We start from the raw sequence: 10,000 nt of genomic DNA on the forward strand, positions 1-10,000 counted from the left end.
GGAAAATATGGAATAAAAAAATATTTAAAAAATTAAAAAATATAAATCATACACATTTATGGAATTACCTAAAGTACAATTGTCTTACAAATTTAATGTCTTACAGTTTTGTCCAGATTGCTTAAAATCTAAAATAATTAAATTTTAAATTAAAAAAAAAAAAACAGGCTTTCTCTGTCATCCTAACAGCCCAAAGCAGAAGTAAGATGACTAAGGAAAGAGGCGCAGTCTGTAAGCAGCAGAGATAAAATAACAGTTTACTCTACCACATCTTCCAAGAAGGTGACACGAGAAGTAAAAACAAGTTAGTTAATACGGTGACTTCACCATCAGTGGGCTTCCATGTGGGGAGAAAACCGTCTACTTCACCATCTTACCAGAAAGGAGAGCTTGCCAACCAAGGCTTGCAACATCATTAAATAAATAAATAAATAAATAAATTCTACTGAAATTGAATGCATTATGTGACTTGTTGTTAGATGTTCAAAGAAAATTTTACTGAAGTTGAAAAGAAACCCTTGAAAGCAGGTAAGCTGTAAACCTCAGCAGCTGTCAGAGAATGGAACAGAGAAGCGTTCGAGTTAAGCCAAGTTGGAGGTCGACCACATGGAAGAAAACAGGTACAAGGCAGACACAAAAGCTTCGAAGGCAGGAAGGAGGCCCAAAGCACTAAGAAAGCAGATTTAGCTCTGGCCAGCACCATAAAGAATAGGAATAACTATGCTCCTTTTTGAGTCAGAAATCACAACGGCAGGCCTAGCATGAGCTGATGGCAGGTCGGTAGCTTCTGCACTGAGGGTGAGAATTCTAGGAAGGGAACTTAAGATAATGAAACAGTAAGTCAGGGGTGATGCCCAATGCTGAGTACCCATCACAGCTTCTGCCTCTCTCACTGTGGTAAGAGTCTCCCTCAGAAGGGAGGGATGTCTCATTGCCTTTTTTGAGTGCCACAGCCTTACTGCAAGCAGTTAATGTTTTAAACTGTAGGTAGGAGGTAATCACTTCCCGCTCCTAGCATAGTCCCTCTTGGAAAGCACTGGAGAAAACTCAGTCCATTGACTACTCTCAAGGCTGCCCGTCTCTATAACTGAAATCGTGAGGCTCCTCCCTCTTTGTTGAGATCTAGGACCCTCAAGTTCCTGGTCCACACTATGCCACCTGGAAAGAGGGGGCATGCATGGGCATCAGAGGTTTCAATGTTAGGCACAAGTACTTGCCTCAATTATTTGTAAAGATCCGTCTGAAAACTATTGAGGGGTTGCCCCGTGGAAGGAAGGAAAAGAGAGAGTTCCATCAGTATCCAGCAGTGGCTAAGAAAATACTTTACCATTAGATATCGGGAATACCAGAGGACAGGGAACTGTTTTCCTACTGTAAGACTCAACACAGCATTTAAAAAAGAGGGATTTCTCAGCCAACAAAAGCAATCAGAACAACAGTCTACGTTATCATTAATTTTACACTTTCCAGTATGATCCCTGCCTCTCTATAGTAAGTCTTTGCTATGGGGAATTAGCATTGGGGGAAGAACATAGAGATTTAGATCAGTCAATGAATCATGTATGTACGTATGTATGGTATGTATGTATGCATGCATGTATTTGATAAATTAACTGTCCTTTCTCGATTAGGCAACTTTTCCTTTCCTTGAAAAATAGTGTCACTCCTGTTCCTATTCCCACCTGCCCCCAGTCCAACTACAAAGTCTACTCTGTTTTCCCTTCCCAGGAAGATCCATGTACACCACGCCCACCAGAGCCCTCCCTCCTTGTTATGTACCCTCTGTGGGCCTGTGAACTGCAGTATCATTATCCTTAACAACTAATAACCACTTATGCTTGCCTTTCTGGGTCTGGGTTGCCTTGCTCAGGATGATGGTCTGTTTGTTTGTCTGTGTGTCTGTTTGTTTGTTTGTTGTTCCATCTATTTGTCTGAAAATGTCATGGGCTGTCATTTTTTTTTTAACATCTGAGTAATATTCCATAGTTTAATGTATATCTCCTTTATTCATTCTTTGGCTGAGAAACATCTAGGTTGTTTCCAGTTTCTGACCATTATGAATAAAGCAGCTATAAACACAGTTGAGCAAGTGTCTTTGTGATAAGATGGAGTGTCTTTGGGTGTGTGCCCAGGAGTGGTATAGCTGTGTCTTAATCAATTCCAAATTTTCTGAGAAACAGCCATATTGACTTCCAAAGAGACTGTGGAAGTTTGCACTCCCTCCAGGGATGGGGGAGTGTTCCCCTTGCTCCACATCCTCGCCAGCATGGGCTGGTACTTGTGTTATTGGTCTTAGCCATTCTGACAGATATAAGATGAAATCTGAAAGTATATTTGATTTGCATTTCCCTGATGGCTAAGAATGTTAAATGTTTCTTTAAGTGTTTCTCAGCCATTTGAGATTCCACTATTTGAAAGTCTCTGTTTAAGTCTGTATCTTATTTTTAATTGGAATATTTGGTTTGTTGATGCATAGTTTGAGTTCTTTCCGTATTTTAGATGTTGGCATTCTATGACATGAGGAGTTGGGTTAGAGATGGAGTGACAGAGGGAGAGAATATAGGGAAAGACAACTGGAGTTGGGGAGCATTTAGAGGGTGATGGAGAAACCCAGTATAGTAGAAACTTCCAAGAACTTTTGAGGAGAATCCTAGCAAGAACTCCTACTAATGAAGGACACAGAGCCTCAACTGGCCATCTTCTATACTGCAACCAGGCAAGGCTTCCAGTAGTAGCACTGGAACACCAACCCAGACATATAATCTTCAACCTACAAACTGTCGTGCCTGTAAGAGGTACTAGGAGATGATGACTCAGAACTTGTGAAAGTGGCCAACCAATGACTAGTCTAACTTGGGGCCTACACCAGGAGAGGGGGACCATGCCCAGCACTGCCTGGATGGCCAGGAAGTAGAAGCTAGATGGCACAGACACCTAAGGTAGAACCAAACACACCTGGCAAAAAATGAAAGCCAATGAAATAATTGCTAATGAATGCTGTTCTGTTATACTCATAGATTTGTACCTAGCCCAATCACCAGAGAGGCTTCCTCAGGCAGCTAATGAGAGCAGATGCAGAAACCTATAGCCAAAGTTAGGCAGAGCTCAGGGAACCCCACCAAAGAGGAGGAAGAATTGTAGGATCAGTGTTTAAGGATGCCAGGAGATCATGACCCACAAAATCTACTAAGCAGGGCTCATAGGGGATCAAAGAAACTGAAGGGGCAATTATGGAGCCTACATGGCTCTTCACTCGATCCCCTGCATACATCTTATGGATGTTTAACTTGGGGCTTAAATGGGCCTCCTAACAGTATTAGTGAGGGTGTCTCGGACTCCTTTGCCTGCTCCTAGGGTCCTTTTCCTCTGACTGGGTTTCCTTTTCCAGCCTTGATATGAGTAAGGGTTTGCACAAAGTCTTATTTTATCTTTTTATGGCATGTTAAGTTGATATCCCTGGGAGATTTGTTCTTTTCAGAAAGATGGTAGGGGAGAAAAGATGTTGGGGAGAAACTGGGAGCTGTAGACGAAGGGGAGGCTGTAGTCAGAATTCATTGTATGAGACAAGAATAAGTAAAAAGTAGTATCAGGGTCAAGTCACGTGACAGAAGACATACAGGTAAACACACATGCATGTACCTGGACACACATGTAGTGCACAGGGACACACATGCGGCCATTATGGTTTTTATGTTTTCAAACTTATGATGATTGTGGTAGTCTGAATGAGAGTAGTTCACAGAGGCTCATGTATTTGAATGCTTGCTCTCTAGCTGGTGGAACTGATGAGGATGGATGGAGGCGTGGCCTTGCTGTAGAGGATGTGTCACTAGCGGTGGGTTCTGAGGTGTCAAAAGTCCATACCATTACCAATTAGTTCTCCCTCTCCTTCACATGTGTATGAGAGGTAAGCTCCCAGCTACTGCTCCAGCACCATGCTTGCCTGCCTGATGCCATGCTCACTGGTCATAGACTTTAACCCTCTGGAAGTATGGACCTCAAAAACTTATAAGTTGCCTGGGTCATGGCATTTTAGCACAGCAATATAAAAGTAACTAAGACAATGATGAAAACCTAGTACCCTAAAAACCAGAGAGTAAAAAAAGCTTCTGAGCTCATCAGCCACCCTCCTGTGTCTGTGCCATACAGACAGCACCCACCCTAAGCATGGAAACAAGTACGAATGTAAATTTATGACGTCTTTCTTATTTTTAAGCTGAACTGTAGCACATACCCCTGTGCCTTGCCCCCTTGTTCTTTCCATTGGAGCATCTGTTCTGATAACTAAATGCCTTTACATCAGGCATTCAAATAATACCAGGTATAATTCAGGATCTATCTCAGGAAACCCCCAAGGCTTGAATCACTCACTCTTCACAGGGCTCATCCACTGTCTAGACCAATTTCCAACCTCCTTGAGGCCTTTAACTGACCCAAGAAAGATGAAATGTCCTATAAAGATCCCCAGAAAGAGTGGTATTGAAGTGGAGACTGAGTATAATTGAGATTATCAATGTTGACAGAGTAATTTCTAACTTTTGTAGGGTGGAGATTCCAAAGCAATGATGGTGGGGTAAGTTAGCAAAAGGAGTGGGAAAACTCTAGGGAAGACAGAAAAGAGGTCTCCATGTTTGACAGAAGTTTCTCCACTCCAAAGATGCTTGAAGAAAAACCGTAACTGCTAACTAATCCCAGCCTTTAAAAACAAAAAACAAAAACAAAAAAAAAACCATACTCCTGACATCACTGCATTATTAGAAACATTTGGGAGTCTGAACCATCTGATGAATGACAGTTACAGGAATCCTGGAAGGGGAAAGAATGGTCCAGGGAGGCCAGAAGTCACACAATTATAACCCTCTGCTCAATCCCAAAGCTTCCTCCAAGCCATGCATGCCACTGCCAGTAAGAGGTGGATGCTGTTCTCCACGTCCCCAGGTGACGCTAAGGAGAGGCACAAACACAACTCTGCTGCAGAGAATATTGGAGTTCCTTGGTTTTCTCATCTTTTGAAGTAAGACACTTCATGATTGTCATGGGTTTCATTCCCAAGGGCCTGAGATTTATAGGAGCCAAGAGTTACACAGTAAAGACATGATTTACAAGGCTAACTACAGAAAATGCTAGTATAAAAACAAAAACGTCCCAATTTCCCTTTTGCTATGATTTGATTCCTCCGAAATATAGGAAAGGGGTTGAAGGAAATGTTGTGGTGAAAACAAAAAAAGATAGAGCAGGTCACTTCAAGATTAGGAATCTTGCAAAGAAAGTAGCACCCTCACTAAAAAAAAAAAAATAATAATAATAAAAAAATCACATTTATTTTATTTTATGTGTATGGATGCTTTGTGTACCACATGAATGCCTGTTACAGACATTATGAGCCACCATGGGTGCTGGAAATCAAGCCCCAGGTTGATCCTCTTCAAGAGGAACAGTGTCTTTAACCACTTGGACCATCTACAGCCCTGTGATCCAAGTTTGTGATAATGAAGATTTGGGGAAACAATACACCCAATTCCAAAGCATGAAAGAAAAGAGAATAGGCAAACCACCAAACCAGTATTATTCCACAGCCTGTGTTCCTTCTACTAAGCTATGTTGGCAATGAGTCAACAGGACATCCCACAGAGAGGAAACCAACTAACAGTGTCACCGCTGATTCAATTAATGTTTAATAAGTGCTCCTTTTTATCAATAATATTCTCGTGCCATTTAAAATTCCACACAATTCAGCTCTTTAAAGAAACCTCATCCCAAGGAACAACAATATGAACTAAGCAGTACCCCCAGAGCTCCCAGGAACTATACCACCAACTAAGGTACACATGGTGGGATTCATGGCTCCAGCTGCATATGTAGCAGAAGATGGCCTAGTTGGGCATCAATGGAGGAGAGTTCCTTGGTCCTGTAAAGACTCTATGCCCTAGTGTAGGGGAATGTCAGGGCCAGAAAGTGGGTGTGGGTGTGTTGGTGAGCAGGGGGAAGGCGGAGAGGGGGTTTCAGTGGGGAAACCAGGAAAAGGAACATTTGAAATGTAAATAAAGTAAATATCTAATTAAAAGGAAAAAAAGGAACCGCATCCTAACACATTTTATAATTGAAGCCTTACAACTTAAACTTTTATCTTGGCTAGACTGAGTATTTATGGATACTTGAAATAGTATACCTCCAATTTAGATGTCTAAGAAAACAAAGTATGTTAGATGTCTCAACAGTGAAATCATGCTTCCACAGAATGTCTGTTGTAAGAGAATATATTTGTAGAATCACATGTGCAAAATGTTTATGTCAGAAATATAACTAACTCATAAATACACAAAATACAAAATCTAACATTAGAATTTACAACATCTGTAAATTCAATATCCATTATCTTCCCTTCTGGCTCTCCATGAATGTCAGAAACATCAACCCTGATAAGCATTCTTTTCATACAGTCTAAAGTATGGCCACCCTGGCAGGCTAGAGCAGTAAGTACCCCCACCCTGGCAGGCTAGAGCAGTAAATACCCCTTTTGGTTAGTACAGCGATAGATGTTCAGGTCAGCCTCTTTGGGGGATGGCAAGAAACCATGGACTCTGTTATCAGAAAGTTAGACTTTCAACAATATGGCGCGCGACAGAGAACTGCCTGACCAGCATAAAACATGGTGGTTGAAGAAATGGAGCATGATAAGAATAACAAAAGTAAACAGTCTGGGAGTGTTCAAGATCTAGTGCCATTTCTGTCTTTAGTACAGGTTTTAAGATTTAATCTACTATAAGCCTCTCAAGACAATAACTGTCATTCCCATGAGGTGATAATCAACTTGAACTCAGAAAACTGGAGTTCAAATCTACTGTATGCTGTGATGGCAGACATGAAGAGCACAGAGCCCTGACTGCATTCTCACGTGCTTCACCGTCTATGGCCACCCGAAAGCATGCTTGCATGAAAACTACAGGGATTCATCAGCACATCCTGAGCTTCACCATGGACTCACACGCTTTCCTAGACAGCAAGGTAGTGAATACTAATAACTATCCTATGTCATTAAAAATATCCCCTAGCTCTTCTGAAGAGAACAACATTCTCCACTTCAATGTAAGAAATCTGTTTAGTAGACATGTTACAAATATCCAAAACCTAAGCCTTCAAAGTCCAGAATGGCGTTAAATGCTAAGAAGCTTATCAACCATGCCCAAGGCTGTGGGTTCAACAGCCCACACTATGAAAAATTAAAAAATATATATATAGCTGAGCCCCAAGACGAGTAAATCTCTGTTAATATCTGGTATCCTACTAAAAAGTCTTGAGAAAAACTGTGGAGTTCTTGCCATCTCAGAAAGCAGGCTGACTTAAACACACATCATGACAACAGCCAAAACAAAGGTACCACTCCTTGTCTACATGGTGGTAGATGAAAATCCATGTCATGCCTCAGGAAAGGAAGCTGGACTGGACTCTCCCACCAAAGAAACAACTACCTCCACAAGGTAAGCATGGGCAGTCCATAGGGAGGAAGAGGTCCAGCTCCTGATTTTCATCTGGCCTTGCTCCCATGTATCAAGTTAATGTTTTAGCTCAGTGAAAGTAATTACCAGCCAGGCTCTGCAATCCATCATTCACCCTGGGCCTTCCTGCTGATTCTTTCTTTGGTCTCTAGGACCCAAGAATCTCTTTTGTTGATCTGTAAGTGCAAAGGAAAGGTTGGTTGGTACTAGTTTCTTTCTATTCTAAATTTCTGCCAAGTAATTAGAACAGAAAAATGAACTATTTTCAAGTTTTTTAATTGAAGCTATGGGGGTTAGAGTAGTCATAGCCTCTAACAAAAATAAGATTAAAACCATACATCTTTGATGCCCCCCCCCTCCTTCCAAGTAGAATGGACAAATGTAATTTGACTCTAGACAGTGAACTCAGGGACTTGATCCAAATCACCCTCCTCCTAATTTAGGTCATTTGGCAAGAACACCTTAGTAAGTTAATGAACTGCATATAAATTTACAAAAGGTATTCCTATATTCTCATATTACCCAAAAGAAAAGCACTACTGGCATCCTTACTGCACAGACAATGACTGGAAAGCTCAGAAGTTAGATGCACTAACTCCAGGATAACACTTCACAGGTTACAAATCTACTGACTCAAAACACTAGACTTCTACATATCTTTCCAAGTAGCTGTAATTTAGGACAGTTAAGGTGAGTTCTAACTGAGAGTAATATCCAGAACTGATTAGCTCTTTGGCGTTTATCACACAGTAGGCACTGTTTGTTTTACATACTCCACTAAACTACAGATTTGACAAAGGCATTCTAAACCTTCCCTTCAATGCTGCCTACCATGTAAGAATGTTTATTTTACACAAGTACACTGATGAGCAATATAAATACAAGTAAATATAGTGTATATATATATATATATATATATACACACACACACATATATACGACCTATACCGTAATAATGACAATAATGGTAAGCTATGATATATCAGTTTAAAACAACTGCTATCTTTGGTGATCAGAAACCCTGTGGATATAGGATATATGGCTATACACACTACCAATCCAAACATCAAGTGGCTGTGTGTGACCGCTAGCTGTTCAGACAATGTTTCATTTGACAATAGACCATGTGTACACTGTGGTCCCACAGACTGCCATGAAGTGATTTTTATAAAATTATCTAATGTACACATAGTTGGAAAAAAAAAGACACTGAAGGACAAGAAAATGAAGGCCTTATTGTTGGAGCAAAATATTCATGGTAAATTATCTACTTACAAATAAATATATGATTTGAAGAAGAAGAAGAAGAAGAAGAAGAAGAAGAAGAAGAAGAAGAAGAAGAAGAAGAAGAAGGAGGAGGAGGAGGAGGAGGAGGAGGAGGAGGAGAAGGAGAAAGAGAGAGAGAGAGAGAGAGAGAGAGAGAGAGAGAGAGAAACAAACAAAGAAACAAAGAAACAAACAAACAAACAAACCAGAGAAACTACTATAAGACATATTTCTGAAAGGAATCCTCAGGCAGTCCACAGAAGGACTCGAGAGAAGGTTCCAAGCAAAGGGGATCTTCATCTTGTCACAACCACGGAAGACTTTCCAGAATAACAAGATGTGATTCTGACACTGTTTCAGACTTAGGCTTAATCAAAAAAAGTTTTTAAATAAAAAATTCTTGAAAACAAATAGCCCTGTACAATGTATATTAAGCTAAGTATAAGATTTGAGCATTTAAAAACAAGTTTTATAAAATGCAAACATTTAGTAACTTGGTTAATTGCTAAAGAACTATGTGCATAGGGCTTACAAAGTCTGCAGGAGTTTATTATAACACTCCAGGTCGTCACGGTCACACAGCATTTGCTCACCAACTCATCCACGCCTTAGGTTTGTAAGCTCCACTAGTAAGAAGTGCCCCCTACGTGTGCATCGTTTTCAGCATTTCTACTGCATTCTTACTGTACGTTTTCTGTGTTCAGATGGGTTTAGATATAAAAATATCATGCAAGTTCTTTTGTGATTGGGTTGCCCCAGTACAAGGGAACACCAGCGCCAAGAAGTGGGAGTGAGTGGATAGGGGAAAAGGGAGGGGAGGGTATAGGGGACTTTCGGGATAGCATTTGAAATGTAAATGAAGAAACTACCTAATAAAAAATGGAAAAAGAAAAAAAAGCTATATGAATTATCCCCCCCAAAAGATGTAAAAATATCTGTTCCAGTTGACTGCAACATACAGAACAGAAATATGCTGTGTAGTCTTATGACTTGGAGGCAGAATAATGTACCACATAACCCTAATGAAAAGCTCTACCATCTAGGACTGTGGAGAATATTCAGCTATGTTCACAGAACAATTCAATGTACATGTCCTGGCATGTCCCCAGTGTCAAGCGACACACAAGAACACAAATAACAAGACACCTCTCTTTGTCACTGAATAAAACCAAGGCCCAGGATCTACAACCAGAACACACAACATCTGGTGTATAAAAATTAACTTCAGCACACATAAT

General features: G+C 40.5%; 1 protein-coding gene and 1 long non-coding RNA gene across 6 annotated transcripts in view; one reads left to right on the plus strand and one right to left on the minus strand.

Moving 5' to 3' along the window:
• LOC110292833 overlaps window positions 1–322 on the plus strand; it is a 6,758-nt gene extending 6,436 nt beyond the window's left edge. Inside the window, exon 3 of the long non-coding RNA XR_002377749.2 lies at window positions 190–322. This is a non-coding gene — a long non-coding RNA (uncharacterized LOC110292833). The remainder of the gene's footprint in view (window positions 1–189) is intronic.
• The window catches only part of Bnc2 (basonuclin 2), a 402,776-nt gene that overhangs the window by 330,406 nt on the left and 62,370 nt on the right, over window positions 1–10,000 (minus strand). For 3 of the 5 annotated variants that reach the window (XM_029476261.1, XM_029476259.1, XM_029476263.1), the window contains exon 2: window positions 7,584–7,672. The exons of the other annotated variants lie outside the window; for them this stretch is intronic. In XM_029476261.1, the coding sequence (XP_029332121.1) occupies window positions 7,584–7,607 (24 nt within the window). In that variant the 5' untranslated portion in view covers window positions 7,608–7,672. The remainder of the gene's footprint in view (window positions 1–7,583; window positions 7,673–10,000) is intronic. 5 annotated transcript variants of the gene reach the window in all.

The sequence above is a fragment of the Mus caroli genome, chromosome 4 (genome assembly GCF_900094665.2).
Source record: "Mus caroli chromosome 4, CAROLI_EIJ_v1.1, whole genome shotgun sequence".
In the NCBI taxonomy this organism is placed as follows: Eukaryota; Metazoa; Chordata; class Mammalia; order Rodentia; family Muridae; genus Mus; species Mus caroli.